This window comes from Eutrigla gurnardus (genome assembly GCF_963514095.1).
Source record: "Eutrigla gurnardus genome assembly, chromosome: 19".
NCBI lineage: Eukaryota > Metazoa > Chordata > Actinopteri > Perciformes > Triglidae > Eutrigla > Eutrigla gurnardus.
The window spans coordinates 3,424,683-3,445,720 of record NC_139930.1 but is presented as its reverse complement, the minus strand read 5'-3'; the positions used below and the strand labels follow the sequence as shown (position 1 = coordinate 3,445,720).

The 21,038-nt window shown below is 43.7% G+C and overlaps 2 protein-coding genes across 3 annotated transcripts in view; both read left to right on the top strand.

The window, feature by feature from the left end:
- eeig1b (estrogen-induced osteoclastogenesis regulator 1b) overlaps positions 1-11,159 on the top strand; it is a 29,673-nt gene extending 18,514 nt beyond the window's left edge. Inside the window, exons 4-11 of one of the 2 annotated variants that reach the window (XM_084035997.1) lie at positions 2,827-2,943; positions 3,029-3,075; positions 3,517-3,677; positions 4,784-4,915; positions 5,913-6,129; positions 7,063-7,184; positions 7,743-7,812; positions 7,897-11,159. In XM_084035997.1, coding sequence (XP_083892123.1) covers positions 2,827-2,943; positions 3,029-3,075; positions 3,517-3,677; positions 4,784-4,915; positions 5,913-6,129; positions 7,063-7,184; positions 7,743-7,812; positions 7,897-7,942 — 912 coding nt within the window. In that variant the 3' untranslated portion in view covers positions 7,943-11,159. The remainder of the gene's footprint in view (positions 1-2,826; positions 2,944-3,028; positions 3,076-3,516; positions 3,678-4,783; positions 4,916-5,912; positions 6,130-7,062; positions 7,185-7,742; positions 7,813-7,896) is intronic. The other variant, XM_084035998.1, reaches the window with a different exon arrangement.
- Positions 11,160-13,938: 2,779 nt separating this feature from the next.
- On the top strand, positions 13,939-17,129 carry dpm2 (dolichyl-phosphate mannosyltransferase subunit 2, regulatory). The gene is made up of 4 exons (XM_084036019.1): positions 13,939-14,010; positions 15,153-15,242; positions 16,018-16,120; positions 16,463-17,129. The coding sequence occupies exons 1-4, from the start codon at positions 14,008-14,010 to the stop codon at positions 16,516-16,518; spliced, it is 252 nt and encodes an 83-aa protein (XP_083892145.1). The 5' UTR covers positions 13,939-14,007; the 3' UTR covers positions 16,519-17,129.
- The last annotated feature ends 3,909 nt before the right edge of the window (positions 17,130-21,038 follow it).

The following is a 21,038-nucleotide window of genomic DNA, read 5'->3' as shown; positions in this document are numbered from 1 at the left end:
CAAGAAGCGGCTCTTAAAAACTTGTTCCCGCGATGTTTTGGGTCACGTGATATGGTCGCGACCCTGTGACGTCTTTGCAGTCGGCTGCTAAGTCGGACACAATTCTAGCCATCATGCATCGCTTTCAACCCACAATACATCACGTTAGATAGCGCGCTGCAGGCGGCTACATCAAGTCGAATTCGCCTAATGAATGGGACGCGGGAAAACACCGCTGCCTGTGGACACGCACCTTCCGCCTCCAGGTCCGTGTCCACAGGGGCGATTTTAAACGCGTGTGGACGCGCCGCTTCCCAGTATTGCACGCTTGGTGGGCTGCCACTAGAGGATGATTGACAGGCGCTCTCCTTTAAACAACACATTTTTGCGAGCGTTCCCGAGGCGGCGAGTCGAGCCCGGCGCCTCTGATTAGCATAAAGTAGATTCGACTTCAACTTGAATTCGACTTGATGTAGCCGCCTGCAGCGCGCTACCTAACGTGATGCATTGTGGGTTGAAAGCGATGCATGATGGCTAGAATTGTGTCCGACATATGGTGCGTGTCCACAGGCTGCGGTGTTTCCCCGCGTCCCATTCATTGTCTATGTGAAAAGCTGTGCAATGCATTCTGGTAGCGTCGCGGCGAATGTCGAGAGACGGCGCGCGAGTTGGCCGCTCCTCATTTGCCTAAAGTTGAAGTCGAATCTACTTTATGCTAATCAGAGGCGCCGGGCTCGACTCGCCGCCTCGGGAACGTTCGCGAACGCTCGCAAAAATGTGTTGTTTAAAGGAGAGCGCCTGTCAATCATCCTCTAGTGGCAGCCCGCCAAGCGTGCAATACTGGGAAGCGGCGCGTCCACACGCGTTTAAAATCGCCCCTGTGGACACGCACCTTTAGCAGCCGACTGCAAAGACGTCACAGGGTCGCGACCATATCACGTGACCCAAAACATCGCGGGAACAGGTTTTTAAGAGGCGCTTCTTGCAACGCTTGGCAGCGCGGTCTACGATGGCTACAACCGGCTTGTCCACACCTCCGCTACAGCGGAATGGTTCGCATTGGTTAAAAGTTCAATGACGTGTGTTCAGGTCCGCACTCGGCGGCCACCTTGTGGTGAAATTATACTTTTTATTTTGGTCGCATTGATCTCATGGCTTGATCTAAAGTTCCGTGCATTGTGTTGTGAGTCAGCCTATTATATGTGAGGTCTGGTTAATACAAACATAGAATGATAATACAAGTAAACTGGGAAAAAATAATGCCTTCCACATGTTGCCTTGCGTGTGTGTGTGTGTGTGTATGTATGTATTTATGTATATATGTATGTGTGTGTGTGTAATATATATATTTATATATATATATATATATATAGTGGATAGCTATGAAAAACAGGAGAGAGAGAGGGAGATGTTTTGGTCCGAGAGGTCCAAGTTTCAGCTGTGTTAATTCAGTCAGGCTGAGTTTCCGTTACGCGTGCCATCCGCCTTTGATCTGACGTCAGATGTGACGGGACAATCTATATAGATATACATTTGCGTGTTGATTCAATTAGTTGCATTAAATAGTGTTTGTTGTGATTATTTATTGCATTTAAATGAGCCTGCAACTGTGGAAACCTGCCTGTGAGGTCTTGGTGACGTGTGTGCACTGCGTGCTGGTCAGCCAAACTGCCACTCCGCCAGCTGTAATTCGCCTTGCGCAAAGAGTAGACCAGGTTGGAGCTGGCGGGCTTTCGGCGCAGTCTCGGCGAGGCTTTTTGCCACGAAACTTCCGCTGCACCAAGCTGAATCTGTGACGCCTCCCCCTGCTGCGCCGCCACAGCTATCTTGGCGCAGGCGATCCACCAAACTGCCAAACTGACCGTGCGCAAGGCTGCGCTGGTTGAAACTTGCATTACGCCGGCTCCCCACCCTGCACCACCCTGTGCTGCGCCACGAAACTGGGCCCTATAACTTTATTTTTAAACAATTGGAGTTATTGTGATTTTTTGTTGGTGAAGAGATTTAAATATAGAAAACATGTTGTTCCTGTTTATAGTAATTTACATAATGTGTAAAGAAATGACCAGTGTATACGGGAACTGTAAAGAAAAGGTATAATATGTGTATTATTGTGGTGCACCTAAATGTAAAAAGTTAGAGACCTGATACTGTAAGCAGTAATAGCAGTAATAACAGTAATGGTGGCCAAAATAACTAGTAGAACATGATGGAGCAGCGAAAATGTTAGCATAGCCTAGCACCCATCAACCAGACTCCATTCAGAAAACCAGCATTTTAAAAGTTGTTAGCTTGTGGCTGATGTGGCTGATGACTTCACTTGACTTTTTACTGATCACCATCATTATGGAGTTATTTCAGCATCCTTTTCATCGGGTTATTGATATTAAATAGACCAGATATTTGTGATCTTATATGATGGGCCGATCTGGGCCAAAATGCCAGGGCCGATTTTTGGTGCCGGTCTGTCCCTGTTAAAGAGAAATTAGTATTGGACCTGTCAGGAGTCGCCTTGTACTTGGTCCAATACAAGTTCACATGTTCAGCATCAATAGGCAGCATAGAATGACCACCTTCTCAGAAAAGCACAAACGGGACAAATCTGTACAAAATATGTTAACAATGAATATGAAATACAAAGTGTGAGGCGTCAGTGAGAAGCAGCGCTGTCTGGGCACAACGTCATGAATGAAGAGGTTACTGGAGCTGAGTGACTTCAAGTCACTCTCTCCTGTTTCACTTCATTCATTTCCTGTTAAAATAACTGGACCAGACTTGACCCTTTTTCTGTTTTTTTCCTCCTGTCTGTCTGCTTGCCTGTCTGTCTGTCTGTCCGTCTGTCTCTAGCTGGGTTTTGCTGATCTCAACATTGCAGAGTTTGCTGGTTCAGGCTCAACAGTTCGCTGCTGCATCCTGGAAGGTTACGACACCAAAAACACTCGACAGGACAACTCTATCCTCAAGGCAGGACACACACACACACACACACACACACACACACACACAAAATGAACAACACTAACGTTCAGTAAAATCTGTCTTTTTATAGGTAACTATTGGAATGACTCTTCTGTCTGGGGATCCCTGCTTTAAAACGTGAGTTCCTCTTTATTCTGATTGGGATTCTGAAGTTCATCCTATCAGCAGAGAATCAGTCAATAACAATGATCCTCCAGATATTCTGATGACTTCATTTCAAGTCCTCAGTAAAGACAAAAGACCTGTGTTTGCAATGAAAATTACTTATAGAAAAATGAGACACAGTAGACATGATTGTCTCTCCACCTGCACATCTTGATACTTTTTTCTCCTTCGAGAGGCAAAACTCAGTGATTTAGTTTCTCTTGAATACGCTGCACGAGCGCCATGTCACGGCCACTTCAGCGTCTGATCCCGTTGCTAAGGGGTCCGAATCAGCAGCCAAGCTTCTATATCTAACCTTTCATTGTTTCTAGATCCCCAGCACGCGCCTGCTGCTTGGCTAAGTGATTGTGACCGTGGTGACTGTTTGTTTTATGCCTGTGTGTTCACCATCAGGCCTCCCACCACGGCCAAGTCTGTGTCCGTTGGGGACCAGGACCCCACCCTGCAGCTGGACTGTAAGGGAGAGAGCACTGATTGCACAGTGCAGCCACCAGGAGGTGTCAGGGAGGGGCCTCGCACCTTCAAACCCAAACAGCTGTCAGTACGTAGCTCAGGTAAGCGCTCATGGTTCCACATGTCCTCTCTCTCTTTCAACAAGTCAGAACTGGTGTTTCCATCAGTGAGGGGAGATTTGGGAACACGGTGACATGGCATCAGTGACGTCATGGGGAAAGAACTAGATTAGATTGGATGTATTTCCATTTGCACAGGTACAATGGAAAACCTGGACGGTAGGGCTGTTGTGTTCCAGATTGTAATGAAAAAAACATGATGCCTCTATTTATGGTTTTCTGATTGTCAATTAATCCCATGAGGGGACGAAATCCAACAATGTTTAAATGGGTCAAAGAGGAACAGTTTCCTTTTTTTGGCTTACCTTTAGAGGAGAGAGAGGGGACAGAATGTAGCAAAGGGTGGTGGGTTTTGAATGTATTTTTTCAAAGGATGATGGAGACGGATGTAGAGATAACACTAAACAACGAGAGCCTGAGCCAAGTGCTGACCTTGAACTTCAACGTTTATAGTTCATGAAACAAATAATAGCGACCTCTTTGGTGGTAGATTGAACTGCAGGCGAGCCTCTGGGAAAGGAGGTCTGTGGTTTTCCCTCGTTGGCGTCACTTTGCTTCTTGATGACTTAACTTCTTCACTTCCATTAGTTTGTTGTTTCTTTTTCTTGGTCTGGAAGTTGAATGGTCTTCTTTCTCTGCCTGTTGATCCTCCATTGTGAGTCAGCAGTAATGAAATGTACCTGGTCAAACACTTTAGACTAGAGGGAGCCCGACTCAGCAGTTGGAAGTTACAGATTTCTGATAACAAGTAAATGCAGCATACTTCCGTGAGTAGCTCCACCTGCAGACCAACCGCTGCTGACTGACGGAAAAAAAGATCAAACTCATTTAGAGTTTAGAGGGAATGTGGCCACAGACATGGAGATCCTATTTCTGGACAAAGCAGCAAATACAAGCACTTTCATTAGTGGTCACATGATCAACCACCATTGTTTTAACTCACTCTTTGATAAATAGGAACTTAAAAGACAATTCAATAGAGAGACACAGCAGGTCAGTGAGGCAGCCCTAAAGTTACCAATGTAAAACAACAAATGTATTGTGTGTTGTGTGTATTGTGTGTTTTGTGTGTTGTGTTTGTTGTACAGGGCGTCCTGAGGAGGGCGACGGTGTGTCCAGCCCAGATGACGTGTTTCACACTGGTCACTTCCGCAGCTCCAGCTATGCCAGCCAGCACAGCAGGATCTCAGGTCAGAGAGCTTCATCATGCTACAACCAAGGTCAGGATCTTCTCAGAGGGTTTTTACCAGGGCTCCACATTCACTTCTTTGCTCCTCACCCATTGTGGCTAGTGGTTTTCCAAAGTTACTAGCCACTCAGCATTTTCACTAGCCACAATTGTTGTTGGGAAATGACATTTTATACGATGAGATGTGATTATGGCATGCTAAAACGAACTTGAACTAGATCTAGAACCTTTTTAGATGTAAATGACCTCTGTACACCCAAATCAAGAATATAACATGTATAACACGACAGGTCGTTATCAAATACTTAGCTCTGATCTGCTTGTTCCTTTTTTATGAAAACTTGCCACCATCTCCCACCATCAAAACAGGAAGGAAGTGGTTCAGAAGTAAAGCCCGCCTCTTGCTCCATTTGATTGGCTGCCTAGGCCAAGTGTGACATTGACGAGTGGTGCAAAGTTGAGAATATAAATGTTCATGCACATCTAAAAAAACGCTAGAAAAGCTCAATGTGCGGCATAGGGGAAGAGTGCACGCCGTAGGGGAAGAGTGCGCGCCGTAGGGGAAGAGTGCGCGCCGTAGGGGAAGACTGCACCGTGTAGGGGAAGACTGCACCGTGTAGGGGAAGAGTGCGCGGCGTAGGGGAAGAGTGCGCGGCGTAGGGGAAGACCGCACGGCGTAGGGGAAGACTGCGCGTCAGGCCCAGCGTACCAGAGGGAAACAAGGGTTTTGTAGGTGATGCGTTTTGTGTGTCTGGGTGTGATAAGCCCCATCGGTGGTTATTTATTGGAAATGCAGGAAGAGGCACAGTACTGGGCCAAGTGTAACACTGACGAGTGGTGCAACTCCACGCCAAGGTCGAGGATACTTAAACTTTTATGTGCGTCCAAAAACCACGAGAAAAAGTGGACGTGTAGCACAAGAGAAGAGCACATGCCAGGCGCACCCTACCCCACCTCGTCTTTCTTTCCTCTCCTGTCCTGACCCCTCACCTCCTCCTCTCTTCCTCTTTTCGCCTCCTCCCCTCCAGGCTACAGCACAGCTCACTCCCGCTGCTCCAGCCTGACTGACCTTAGTCACCATAGGAACACGTCCTCCAACAGCAGCAGTGCATCCTGTGGGTTGGCCCAACCCTCCCAGCTACCTCCTCACACCCCCACAGAGCTGCACCAGCAAGGAACGCCCACCAAACCAGAGAGACCTCCTCTTCCCTCTGCAGCAGCCCTCATGTCCAACAGATCTTCCAGGTAGGATCCACCCACACTCCTGCACGTGTTCCACAATACAGTCTGAAGAGTAACTAAACATCCAAACCATCATTTTCATGATGGGTTTTCAGTAGAAAGAGAAAGACCTGTGATGCGATTGTGATGATCCACTGGTTATGACGACGATAAACGTGACTGGACGTGTCCCTCTACACCTTTTTAACGTTCCAGAGGCATTTTTTGAATTTCTAGATTGCGAGTGAAACTTGAGCCAAAACTAAATGGGTTGAGTTCTTCTTTATTGCCGAGTATACCGTGAGGCATGCCTGGACTCCATCACACTGATAAACATCTCAGTTTGATTCTCAGACATGTAAACATACATGCCAGGAATTCATCCCACTCTGAGAGGATGAACGTGAGTGGCATGTTCTGTTGGTCACATGCAACGACCTCGCACTAAATACCAACCAGCTTCAATTCAATTCAATTTTATTTATAGGGTCACAACAGAAGTCATCTCAGGACACTAACTACACTTACAATACCCTGCTGTTGTCAGGGAGCTACTAAAATTAAAGAGTATCAGTGTAGGTCAACAACTGGAATATAATTCACTCACAGTAACTATGTAGTTTTGTTGCCTCAACCTAACTATGTAGTTTAGTCGTCTCTACATAACTATGTAGTTTAGTCGTCTCAACCTAACTATGTAGTTTAGTTGTCTCTACATAACTCTGTAGTTTAGTCGTCTCAACCTTACTATGTAGTTTAGTTGTCTCTACATAACTCTGTAGTTTAGTTGTCTCTACATAACTCTGTAGTTTAGTCCTCTCTAGATAACTATGTACTTTAGTCGTCTCTACATAACTCTGTAGTTTAATCGTCTCTACATAACTCAGGCATGATGGGAAACGCCTGGCTGTCCCCTCACATACAGATGTGTCTGTTGGTTATGTTGCCCAACAACAGGAGAAAGAAGGACAGTGTGGAGAGGCAGCCCAGCTGTGTGGACGACACGCGCATCGATGCAGATGACATTGTGGAGAAGATTGTTCAGAGTCAGAATTTTTCTGACAGTAGCAACAATGAAGGTAGGCAAGAGATTACCGCCTGGTTCAGACTCCATGATATCAGCTGATTCTATCCCAACGGCGTGTCGCCTCAGATCACAACTCAAACCGGTGCCGCGTCTGTGACACCTCACAACTTCCCAACAGAAAGGCTAGCATGTTTGATTTTTTAAATTTCCTTCCATGAAATATTCCTTCACGGCCGTCACTTTGACCAATAGGGCTGTAAACAATAGTGAAGAGAAAGAGGAACGATGTTGTAATGGAGGAAACATTTCAGTTACTATGGCAACAACAGTCTCTTCAATGTTCCTTGAGGGACCATCTCGACAGAGTGAAGAAAGAAAACAGCTGTAGGGAGATACCAGAGGTACTTCAGCAACCTGGTGAGCAGTGATGACATCACACGCGTGGTTAAAGATGAGCAGCCGTGATTGGTCGGGACACGTCTCTGTCTTTATGACTCTATGATCATCTGATCTGACAAAGTGACCACTGACATCATGGAGTCTGAACCAGACGCTAGTTTCAGCTCAACGTTTGTGTAACCGTCGGTAACTTCTCTCCTGTCCTCCTCAGACAGCAACTTGAGGCTGTTTGTGAGCAAAGACGGGACCACGGCCCTCAGCGGGACACAACCGTCCAACAGGTACACTATCACAACAACCAAACTCATGCTTTAAAACCACCACTATCTCTGATCTGACTGATCGTGTGTTTCTGTGTTTCCCAGAGGAACGCCTGGTGTTTTTGAGCCGGTGGTCATCGAGACTCACTGAGAGACACATGAACTTGTTGACATCAGATGTGCTTACTGGTCTTCAGTGCACATGGCTTGAAATAAGACTAATATGATATAGATATGGTACTTTTCTATTATATGTAATCAGGTGGTGGGAGATATGATTATTGCATTTTCTCAAATAGTGGATGGGCCTTTTATTTTTATTTGTGTTTTTTTAATGAAGAAAGAAGCAGGTCTTTATTTCTTTATTATATAATGTTGTACATTAATAGATCTGAAAACATCCTGATCTGCTCCTAAGTGCCTTGTTAGTAAGCAACTGAACCCCCAAACCTATTTTCAGCTGAAATCAATGTATCTGGGTTTTTAGTTGTTTCGTTGATTGATTTGAAGTGTAGCCTGTCAGTCACTCATGCTAATTGATAATGCTAATCACTAGCATACACATATCCCAGCCTTTTATGTAAACTCAAATGTTTAGATTTTAAACTTATTTTGTTGTTAAAACGGACCTTTACAGCATTTACTTCACCATAATCATAATACTAGCAAGAATGCTAGTGATTAGCATTAGTACGTAGCGCTAGCGATTAGCATTAGGTAATCCATCTCAATGTTAAAGTAATATAGTTGTGTTCAACTGTAGCATGGATTATTGCATTATTTGATACTTTTTCACGTTCTAAAGGCATTTTTTAAATTTCCAGGCTAACTGTCAGCAGTCTAGGGGGAATAGTTCCTCTTTCCCAGAAAGCTTTTATTGTGAAACATCTGCAGGAAGGGTCGAGGTTCACTACAGCAGCTTAACAAGTCAGCTACAGAAAAGTAGAAACAAGCAGAAGTACTTCAACTGTGAGTCAGAACTGCATTCTAGTAGTGAGTATACATGTTCATCCTTATGCAGATGAATTAGTGATTATTGCCCTTGAATGAACTCATTTATGTACACAAATAAGTCATGTGTACTCTGGAATGAATGAGAAGTGACTTTAAGAGCAGGAGTTTGTGTCGCCTCAGCATACTGGATAGATTCCTTCATACTGATGTTGAGTGGATTTTGTTATCTAGTGTTGGTAGCTGTCATACAGGCCCGAAGGTGGTGCAACTAAGATGTTGGCTGTGGAAAGATCCTTGTTGTAAAACAATGTTATTTTTGACATCCATAAGACATTTGTTGAAATGTAAAATTAAGTATTATTTAAGGTTAACTTCTGTTTATTAGTGTGCATATGTTGTTAGTTTGAGAGCATTTATTTTCGTGCTCCAGTACGTTTTGCTATTTCTGATGAAAGCAGACACTCAGGGCAAAGAAATAATCCATGCGATGTAGTTTTTTACTTTTTTGTTGTTTTTTTTCTAGGTTGTGAGCTAAACACAGATTCCATTTGAGAATTTAAAGCAATGCAATAATAATCCTCTAATTCCTCTACATTGGGTGTCAAACCACTCTCTGGCCAAGTAGATTCATCGAGTCAGACGTTTTGGGGTTTCTAGCAGTTTTGAGACATAAAAGTTCAAATGTTCTTAACTTTTCAGCACCAGGCACGAAGTCACACCGCTCGTCAATGTTACACTTCGCCGAGGCGGCCAGTCACATCGAGCAACTGGATGAGGAAGACCACCTCCTCTTCTGTGAGTTGGGTCTGGAAGACGAGCACGTCCGGTCCTACTTTCTTGCTGCCTGGGTCGAGTGTCACATAGACGAGCGGTGCTACTTCGAGCCTGGTGCTGAAGCTGAGAATATTTCACTTTAATGTGTCTAAAACAGGGCAGGTGCACCAGAGGAGCACAGTTCCTCTGTTCTGCCTTAGAACAGCGATAAATCACTGACTTATTCACTCATTCTACTTACTAGCTGAATGACTGAACAAGGGACCAGTAGGAAACTGACCAGTACTAAGTGCACAAATGGTTGGAACAATACCCTAAACCTACTGCCTCGTGGTAATTGTAGTGCAACACTGAAATGATGGAGCATTGAGAAGGGCTTTGTCAACTCGTCAAACTCAACATTTCTGAGTTAACAAGAAGAAGAAGCTTTCAGTGTGTGTCGTTGATATCCATCTAACTTCTTTTCATAGCGGGTAAAAACATGTAACACTCAAGATCATGCTGATAACAGGAATATTTCTGTGTCCATTACCTCATGTGATGGAGTTACCATCAACTGATGACCACACAAGTCAAGTATGATTTAACGAGTAACTAAACCCTCAAACCACCAATGTTTCTGGTAGTTACACTGTTGTTGCCTGATTCAGGTCCAAATCTTGACATTTAAGTGCAGAGTATTTTCATTTTACATATTGTGTTATAAATATACATAGTGGCTGCCCTCTACTGGTTGAAAACAGGCAATTGCAGTTTAAATTTGGCATTCGACTGATCTTGAGTCAGTTGATGGAGGCATGCTTTAAACGTGAAACTGTATTTCACTTTAACAGATCTTTACAGAACGTACCGACCCATAATCATAACAATAGCCAGCATGCTAGCGATTAGCATTCATTATTAACTAGTATTAGTCCAGCTACATGATGACGTAATGTGGTGCCTTTAATACTCTGGTGCTGCATGAAAAAAGAGCCAAATAGAACAAGTGAACAGAGAAAAGGCCGGTACTGAGATCGTAACGCTACATCGGTGAAACATTGACAAATCTGTGGGGTTTAGTTTCACTTTTATATGATTTCATCACGTCATGATCATTTTCTGGCTTTACGAGTCGACAAATGCAGCACAAGTACCATTAAAAGGCTCTTGCTGAGGGCCACATTTGCCTGGAAGTGAAACATAAGCTTTTATCCTCGTTATATATGTTGGTGCTATTTGATTGTTGTATATATGCAAATACATAGTTAATATACTATTTTGCACACGCGTACTCTGGACGAATGAAAACCACTAAAAGGATATGGAGATTGTGTAGTTGTCTAAATGACATATAGCATGTTCAGTTCTCATTTCAATGCTCAAATGTCGTTTGGTGAATGTGCTGAAGCAGCACAAAGCCTGTATTCATATGCCGTATGTAAGCGTCCATTCTCTGCACTTACTAAGTACTTTGACTTGAATGATCTTGTGAACTTATCAAGAAAGTTTGATTTTCTGGTGATGTAATTGGAGGTGTTTCTAAAACGTTGGACCTTCCTCCAGCTGTGGTAAACCAACAGCTCACTTTTGGTTCAAACAAACTTTGTAAAATAAAATGTTGCAAATACACTGATAGATATAAATACTGACTTTTTATTTATAAAAAAAATAGTAGACCATCGGCTGTCACAATATTGTCACAATACCTGGTCTCGCTATTTGAGTCAATTTTGGATCCGTGCATTTGTAACAAATACTACATAAATACTATGATCAAAACGGTAGTTATCTACTGGTGAACATATGGGATGCTGAGGTGTCACAGTCACAGTCTTCCAACGCCGTCCACACTAAAGCACTATTATTATAACATTCGTGCCGTATATAGTGCCTTTGTCCAATCCCCCTCTGTCATGTGTGTATCTGTAAATGTATGCGCTGTTCTCTCTGCTCTGCCAATAGATAAGTCCCTCCCCTTCCTGTGTTCCCATGGGACCTTGTTTTGGGAGTCAACGATGAGAGACATATTTTTATTCATATCCCATTTGAATCGTCCCATGAATTACACATATGGTGTTTGTCAACTTAAAAGATAACTTAGCAACTACAATTCAAAAGGGATCAAAACCTATCTGTCTCTCATCGTTGACTTCCTACATGTGTTTTCCAAAATAAGGTGAGCACAGGAAGGGGAGGGACTTGTAGTTTTTTTTATAGTACACATGGCCCATTCCCTCTCTGAACACATCTATTTCCCTTTGTTTCAGACTAGCAGGCTGGTCAGCAGATGTGCAGCAGTTTATGTAAAAGCTAATATTATATGTAAAGAAGGGATTGAAAGTGAGGGGATAATGTCTACTACTGTGATTTGTTTCCTTTGCAACGAAATGTCTTTTGCATGCGGTAAAAAGTTCTCTCTGTCCTGATCATTTGAAAATAAACAAGTTTTTCATTTGAAAATAAACAGAGTTGTTGTATAATTAGATTGTGAATATGTTGCATTTGTAGTTGTGATTTCATTTGCATATAAGGCGATATGACAATATAGAAGGGCTGCACGGTGGTGTAGTGGGTAGCACTCTCGCCTCACAGCAAGAGGGTCCCGGGTTCGTTTCCCGGGTCGGCCCGGGTTCCTTCTGTGTGGAGTTTGCATGTTCTCCCCGTGTAAGCGTGGGTTCTCTCCGGGTTCTCCGGCTTCCTCCCACAGTCCAAAGACATGCAGGATGGGGATAGGTTCATTGGTGACTCTAAATTGCCTGTAGGTGTGAATGTGAGTGTGAATGGTTGTTTGTCTCTACATGTCGGCCCTGTGATAGACTGGTTACCTGTCCAGGGTGAACCCTGCCTTCACCCAATGTCAGCTGGGATCAGAATTGGATCACAGTGAGTGGAGGAAGTAACAGGCCCAGTCCCAACGTCCCCCCTAAAGCCTTAGACCCTGAACCTTCAGGGACTAAACTTGTGTCACCTGGTAGATGGTGAGTGTGAGAGGCTGCGAGGGTCTGAAATGGTAGAAGTACAAACAGGACAGCACTCGGCATGTCACTTTACTTTGATCAAACCAAACACCAAATGTTATCAAAGAGTGCTGTTTTTTATTTGACATGTTTTCCAGCGATCTGAACGTCTTCCAGACTCTTATCATCCCAGACCAGACGTACCTGTCAAATCAACAGCTTCAATAAGCTACATTAAAATAACTGGTTGATGAATAAACCAGGTTTGTAATATAATAATAATAATAATAAACCAAGTGTGTAATATAATAATAATAATAATAAACCAGGTGTGTAGCCTATGATGACATTCCTATGATTTCAAGTGTTTTATGTTCCATATTAAATATTTAATGTTCTGTTTCTGTTTCTGTGTAAATGTAATATTCCTCACATGCGCCGGCCTCTTTGTTTACATGTTTTTTAAATTCCTCTGGCTTTCCTGGTAATCACTACTCACTATCAGCAACTGGAGATCTGACAGAGAAGATTTTCTGTCTATATGGATTCTATAGACCAGGACTAGACGTGAGCTTGTGTTGGCTCCCTGCTCATGTCGGCATTAACGGGAATGAAGGGGAAGATAAGATGAAAAAGCAACCAGGATGAGGGATGTCATAAGATTATACTCAAATATGAAACTATGAAGAAAAGGCAAGATAGATGTGGCAGGGGCATTAGTGGAAGGAAATATTACAGTGTGCAGGTGTTTATAGTGAAAAACAGGGAGGAGGCTGAGATCTGCTCATACAGGGTTTAAGAGGGGAAACAGATGGTGCTCTGAATGAGGAACGCCGGAGAGTGGAGAACACGTGGGAATGTGGGAGATCCAAGGAGGAGAGGATGAGGTTGGAAAGTGGACTCTGTGGGCTAAACTGGGATCCACAGGAGACACCAGGCACCTGTGGAATACTGGAAGGAGATGGGATTATCAAATAGGATTTTATGACAGTTGATTAGGGCCATTGTGGGTAAAAACAACAACAACAACAACAACAAAAAACAGAGCAGAGAGAAGCGGAGCAATATTCAGAGAAAAAAAGTCCTACATTTACGAGAAAAAAGATGCAAATTTACAAGAAAAAAAGTTGCAGATTTACTTGATTATTAAGTCACAAATTTACAAGGTAAATAAAGTCTTACATTTATGAGAAAGGTAATTTGTGTTTTATATTTATGTTTGGAAAGCAACTTGGATGCTACATACTCTGGTACAGTTGGCGGCAAGAAGAAGAAGAGGAGGAGGAGGAGAAGGAGAAGGAGGAGAAGGAGAAGGAGAAGAAGAAGAAGAAAAAGAAGAAGAAGAAGAAGAAGAAGAAGAAGAAGAAGAAGAAGAAGAAGAAGAAGAAGAAGAAGAAGAAGAAGAACCACCACCACCAGTAGGAGGCAGCAGAGGCCGTTGGCTGCATCTTGCCAGCAGCCCGGATTTATCTACAGGAAGAAGAAGAAGAAGAAGAAGAGGAAGAAGAAGAAGAAGAAGAAGCGCATCAGGAAACGTCAGCAGACAGAAATGGTAAGAAACTAATCTGATTAATTTAAACAAGTGGATTTATGGCGGCTGTTTGAAGATACAACTGAGAGAATATAGAAAGACAGAACATTGAGTACAGTTTTATCTGATAAGGAAGCTACGCCGGCTAACGCATAGTTTAGCTAACGTTAGCTGATCTTCACAGTTCTGACTAGTTTAGCTTACTGCGTTAGCTTTGTGACGTCACCTTGTCATTAGCTTCCTAGTGTAACGTTATGGCCACTTTAACGATGTAAGATCTAAAACATGTAAGCGACTCCTAAAGACCTTCACGGTTCCAGCTTGTCCCGCTCCACTCAGCCGGATTTACTATGGAGGATAGTTACTCACAAACCAAATGTTCCCATGCTGCGCAACACGCGTTTTATTGTAAACAAGCAATCAACAGTTAACGAGCAGATATTTGAATGGAGTTCGGCATTGCTGTCTATACAGAGCAGTTATGAATCAGCATTTAGCATGTCAAACAAATCAGAAATAGATCAAACTACTCAAAGTCTGATGGGCTGGCAAACATGGGAGACACCTGGAGCAGCCCACAGTAGCCCGGCGGATCCAAACGAATCTTCTACCATCAAACCATAAACTGCCAAAATAAACAGAAACAAAGCCTGAAAACGTTGACCACCAGTCCTATAAGGAAGGAAGGAAGGGAAAAAAAGGCATGAGCACCAACTACATGGTCTGGTCTGGTCTTCTCTGCCGGCTGCTGCTGCCCAAGGTGGAATTCGCCAGCAGTTTAGGAAATCATGGTTTCATCCATCTGCCCAGCCGTCAAACAGCAGCAGATCACCCCAATAATAAGCTCCTTTACTGTTACTCAGCTTGTCAAGAGTTGCATGATGATTTGGATGTCATAAAGTCTGAGAAAAGAACTAGAGATGCCCTGATGATGTCACTAGTTAATTTATAGTTAAACAGAATAAATGAAATAATAACAGCATTGAGGTCAAATAAAAGATGCCTTTGATCCAACGTTTATGCAGATTGAGTCATACTAGAAATAAAAAGCATATCTCGTCCTTTGCTTTTACCATTTTCAAATTTGTTTTAATTGGCCCCAAACATCCTGTGTGAGTCTGCCTGTACTTCTGCTCAGTACTGTTTTTAATCATTATTTTAAGGCTACAGGAGTGGATCAAGTTGTCGGGATGAGTCTTGTTGTCTTCAGCCTCCTGCTGTTTACATACTACTCTGTGTGGGTCATCATCCTGGTAAGTTCTCTCACATCCCATAATTATGTCCCCTTGCATTCACAATACATTTCCATTTCCTCTCAATATGGCGATGCCTGAGCCGGCGGCTTGCAGCTAACGGTGCTAATAGTGCTTATAGTAAAAACTACAGCAGACGTGCTGACAGAGCTAACAGTGTTTACTGAGGGGGACATGAAGGTGGGTAGGGCTTCCTTGAAGCAAACTTGTCAGGCAGACATTACGAACATTACTTCACTATATCTTTACATAGATAATAGTTGTTTGATATCTTAATACTCTGTATGGCATATATTGTTCCTTAAAGTGAGCACATATTTGTCCCTGCAGTTTTACAATAGTGTTGTCATGATACCAAAACTGTGACTTCGGTACGATACCCTGCTGTAATATCTACAGATGCTGAAACCATAGGAAAAGGAAAAGTAATGGAATAATAGATTACAGAACATAGAAATTAAAATTAGAAGAGAATGTCATTCTTTTGCTTTCAGTTCACTTCAGGTCCCTAAGAAACCCAGTAAAACCAGACTTCAACACTCTTACAAGTACTGCTACTAATAACGGGGAATCGGACCGTGTATGGTATCTCCTCGTATTGGTTAACTGTAAAATGATTTTAATGGCAACCACTTGTTTGCGGCTACAGTCTCATTAAATATTATTATTACGTGTTTTTATATGATGATATTGTAACAGCAATTCTGGTCTTTTAAACATGTGTTTAAGAACACTTAAAATTAGGTATATGATGAGGTATTTGGTCCTTTTCCAGCCCTTCGTGGACAGTGATCACGTACTACACAAGTACTTTCTTCCTCGGGAGTACTCCGTCATTCTGCCCGGCATCGCAGCTGTAGTTCTACTCCTCTGTATAGGTGAGTAGACTTCGAAACCAAAGCACACACACTCAAATATCCTCACTAACAGACTCTAAATGCTCAACATATCCAATGAATCCAAGTGTGAGGACGTGTGAAAGTGTACCCTGAGAGACAATCCCAGCAACATACTGTGTTTAAGAGGCTGTAGCAGCACACACACACACACACACACACACACACACACACACATAAATAAAAACCCACCCACGTCTCGGTGTGCAAGGTTTCTGCGTGGCCATTTTTATTGGCTGACGGATGAAAGAAATGATGCATGTAGGGAAAAAGGCCTCAAAATGTGCGTCTCTAAGGGAAAACACCACTCTTCCTCTCTTCCAGGGGCCTTCACTGCAGTCATCATGTGGAAGAACCGCAAGCCAAAGAAAGTGGACTAATCTCTGCCGTGCCGGACAGAAGCTCTCTGCTGGCCCCACAAATCCTTCAGTAGATATCAGCTGCTGTGTTTTCAGGCTGTTGTGTGTTGAATCACCGAGCGGCAGCACAGGAAAGTGAATTTAGAGAAAGCAAAACATGGACCAGTTAGAAGAACTTGAATGATCACATACAAACGAGACCTAATAACTGAGTTATTTTGATGTCTCTCAGTGAATCACTGCTATATGAACTAGTGAGAAGAAGACGCTGAGGGCTGATTAACTCTAAAAGACTCTTCAAACAGCCCATAATGCATCACTCTGTGTAGGAGCCCGTGTTACACCTGTACTCTCTCCCTTCTAAAAGAGAACGTGATGTGATTATGTCATATCTCGTATGACATCCACTACAAAATGTCCACAATAATCATGTGAGATGGAAGGGAGGTGGAAGATGTTCCAACTTCATTGAACAAAGTTTCTGTCAATATTGACAATGTGTCCTTTTTTGTATTGCAGATGTGTGAATGATGTGAACTGTAAATATTTTTGATTGACAGACGCTACATTAATGCTGGTAACGAGGCCAATGCTCCTTTTTCTCAGTTCAATAAAATGTTGATCCTGGGAAATGTGTTTTTCTGAAAATGAATGTTTAGTTTTTTGCATAAAGAGACTTGAGTTGATTCAGTTCCATAAAGCTTATTAAACACAATTCAAGCTCCTATAGTCCTGAGGCCAGAGGCCTGTACTAGGAAGCAGGATTTGGGCTTAGCCAGGTAACTTAAGCGTTAACTCTGGGTTTTCCGTCCTACGACACTGGTTCACTTCTTACCGGGGTAGATCGCCATGGTAACTTACGCTGTGGAGCTAACCTGCTCCGGAGCAGGTTATGTTCCTGATAAGAGATCAACGTGGAGAAAAACACCGCCTACTGACCAATCAGCTGTCTTGAAGATCCTGTGGAGCTCCTTTTTCCAGATTTCGTTTTATTTTTTCCCAAATTCTGTTTTTTTTTTTTTTTCAATCAAACGGTGTCTAATAATGTAGTTGATTAATCAAAATGAAGAAGTTTTGATTCTAGTTCTAGTAGTTTTTATTATAATTCCTTGTCATTCAGAGATCATACAAATGTGCATAAATATGCAATATTATATGCAATAATTTATTGCTCCAGCTTATCTGTCTATTTAAGTTTCACTTCAGTTGTGAATCAGTTGATTTCTGAACGGTTCTGATGTGAGATTCTGTTTGGCTGCTCATCACAGATTCTTGGGGGTCGACTCATTCTTATTGAAAAGTTACAATAAGCATCTGGTTTATCCAGGTGTGCTGACAAACGCTTATAAGTACTACTACTGTAGTATTATTACTACTACTGTTAATATTATCCATCCATCCATCCATCCATTGTCTTCCGCTTATCCGGGACCGGGTCGCGGGGGCAGCTGCCTGAGCAGGGACGCCCAGACTTCCCTCTCCCCGGACACTTCCCCCAGCTCCTCCGGGAGGACCCCAAGACGTTCCCAGGCCAGCCGGGTGACATAGTCACTCCAGCGTGTCCTGGGTCTTCCTCGGGGTCTCCTCCCGGTGGGGCATGCCTGGAACACCTCCCGAGGGAGGCGTCCAGGGGGCATCCGATGCAGATGCCCGAGCCACCTCAACTGGCTCCTCTCGATGTGGAGGAGCAGTGGCTCTACTCTGAGCTCCTCCCGTGTGACGGAGCTCCTCACCCTATCTCTAAGGGAGCGCCCCGCCACCCTGCGGAGGAAGCTCATTTCGGCCGCTTGTATCCGGGATCTTATTCTTTCGGTCACGACCCAAAGTTCATGACCATAGGTGAGGGTAGGAACGTTGACCGGTAAATCTTCACCACGACGGACCGATACAGCGACCGCATTACTGCGGCCGCTGCACCGATCCGCCTGTCAATCTCCCGTTCCATCCTTCCCTCACTCGTGAACAAGACCCCAAGATACTTAAACTCCTCCACTTGAGGCAGGAACTCCCCCCTGACCTGGAGGGAGCAAGCCACCCTTTTCCGGTCGAGAACCATGACCTGTTAATATTACTACTACTGTAAATACTACGACTACTGTTAATATTACTACTACTGCTAATACTACTACGACTACTGTTAATATTACTGCTACTGTTAATATTACGACTACTACTACTACTACTCCTATTACTACTACTGTTAATACTACCAACGCCAAATCCGGATGAACCCATGCTCCTGGTCTGCTCCAGATTTCTGCCTAAAGTCTGTTAAAGCAGGTTTTCTGTCCACTAGGTGGCGCTGTAACTCTTGCTGCTGATGATGTTGGGACTTTGAAAATGATTTGACTCTGAAAATCATGAAAGTGTTCTAGTCCTGCTCAACGTGTAAAGTGTCATGAGATAACTTTTGTTGTGATATGACTCTATAAACTCTATTTACCCGAGAACACACCGGAGAACTCTTCAGTTCACAGATAAAGTATTTATTCAGGTCACAGGTAGAGTATGGCAGCGCTGGGCTCAGAATGGCAGAGAAGATTAAACGGGTTCCTGTTGATCAAGTTAAATATCACACTGTTCTCAGAAAATGAAAGAAACCAGTAAGTTACATGAGTTCAGTGAAAAATTACAAATCTTAAGTGAACAAAGTAAAAGCCAATTCTAACAACTCTGACATCACTGAACTGCATTTACACTGTGCTTGAAGACCTGAATTGTGAGCATAAATACTGTGTTGCCCTGAACAATGGAACAGAAAAAGTTACTGCAAAGAATCCCACAATGCAGTCTGGTCCATTTTATAGATGCAGAAATGATTTTTGTACCACTCGTCATACCTGACAAATCGCACCTTTCAGGTCACATGGAATGGCTCTATGTCCAAACCCTGTTCTCTGGACACGGGTGTCCCTCAAGCCTCAGTATTAGGACCGCTTCTGTTCTCACTATACACCAGATCACTAGGCTCTGTAATTACATCACATGGATTCTCCTACCATTGTTACGCAGATGACACCCAGCTGTTCCTCTCTTTTCCCCCGTCCTCTGACACTCACATTGCAACTCGCATCTCGGACTGTCTGGCTGACATCTCTGTCTGGACAACTGCACATCACCTCAAGCTTAACCTGAATAAAACCGAACTCCTCTTCATCCCAGGGAAAGACTGCCCTCGCGTGGACCTGTCGGTCACTGTCGAGGGCATCACAGTATTTCCTTCCTCAACTGCGAGGAACCTGGGTATAATCCTCGATGACCAACTATCCTGCACCCCTAACATCACTGCTGTGGCCCGATCCTGCAGATTTGCCCTGTACAATATCCGCAGGATTCGGACCTTCCTCACAAAGGATGCAACGCAACTCCTGGTCCAAGCACTGGTCATCTCCCGCCTTGACTACTGCAACCCGGACTCCCGGCCTCGACGACTAAACCATTGCAGCGTATCCAGAACGCTGCAGCACGCCTTGTCTTCAATCTACCCAAATTCTCCCATGTGACCCCCCTCCTCCGTGACCTCCACTGGTCAAACCTCATGCCCCGAAGCGAGCACTTCGCTCGTCTACTTCAGCTGGCCAGCTGGTACCACCATCGCTGAAATCAAACAAATGTCGCTCAGCAAAGTCCAGACTCTTCTCTGTTCTGGTCCTCAGTGGTGGAACGAACTCCCGACCAATGTCAGGACAGCATTTGCCATCTTCCAAAAAAAGGCTCAAGACTCACCTGTTCAAACTTCAAAAAACCTTATCTAGCACATAGCACTTTGATCATAGCACTGTTGTTCTTAAGGTATGTTTGCTGAACATCAACTACTTTACTCAGATGAGGATCGAACATACAACACATGAGGATTTTTAGCTCTTACTTTATCGGCAATGATATGTTGTGGTTCCTTTGTTTCTTTCTTTTGACAAATGTACTTATTGTAAGTCGCTTTGGACAAAAGCTCACTCGAGTAAAAGTCATGTTGTTAAGAAAGATTGTCAAACCGGTTGGTTCCCCTTCATGTTCGCCATCCTCTTCATCTGCTGGGAAAAGGTCACATCTTCATCCTGGTTCCTTGTTTGTTATCCTTTACAAACAAGAAGACGAGATGAAGAGGAAACTCTGACTCAACAACCCACGTCCTGTCTCCTTGGTCTCACCCACATCAAGCCCTGGCAGCACATCTCCCCCACCATGGTCACATCTCCCCCACCCTGGTCACATCGCCCCCACCATGGTCACATCGCCCCCATCATGGTCGCATCGCCCCCACCATGGTCACATCCCCACCCTGGTCTTTGGCCTCTAGATTTTTGTGTACTTTGTGTGTTGTTTGGTTGTATATCCCACCTCTCATATTGTAAAGCAGCCTTGGGTTCCTTGAAAGGTGATATAAATACCAGTTATTATTATTATGTCTCCTTCCTGGAGTAGTGCTGATTGGGACGTCTATAGAGAGGCTTAGTCCCGCCCCCTGTCCACCATGGTACTTTTTTCTGGAATATAGTCAACAGACACACAAATATTTGTGTAATTCTGTTTGAATTGTAGCA

Excerpts from the sequence above, each read along its gene's own strand:
- dpm2 (XM_084036019.1), top strand. Across the intron at positions 15,243-16,017 it reads CTGTGTGGGTCATCATCCTG|CCCTTCGTGGACAGTGATCA; the intron begins GTAAGTTCTCTC and ends GTCCTTTTCCAG. Across the intron at positions 16,121-16,462 it reads AGTTCTACTCCTCTGTATAG|GGGCCTTCACTGCAGTCATC; the intron begins GTGAGTAGACTT and ends CCTCTCTTCCAG.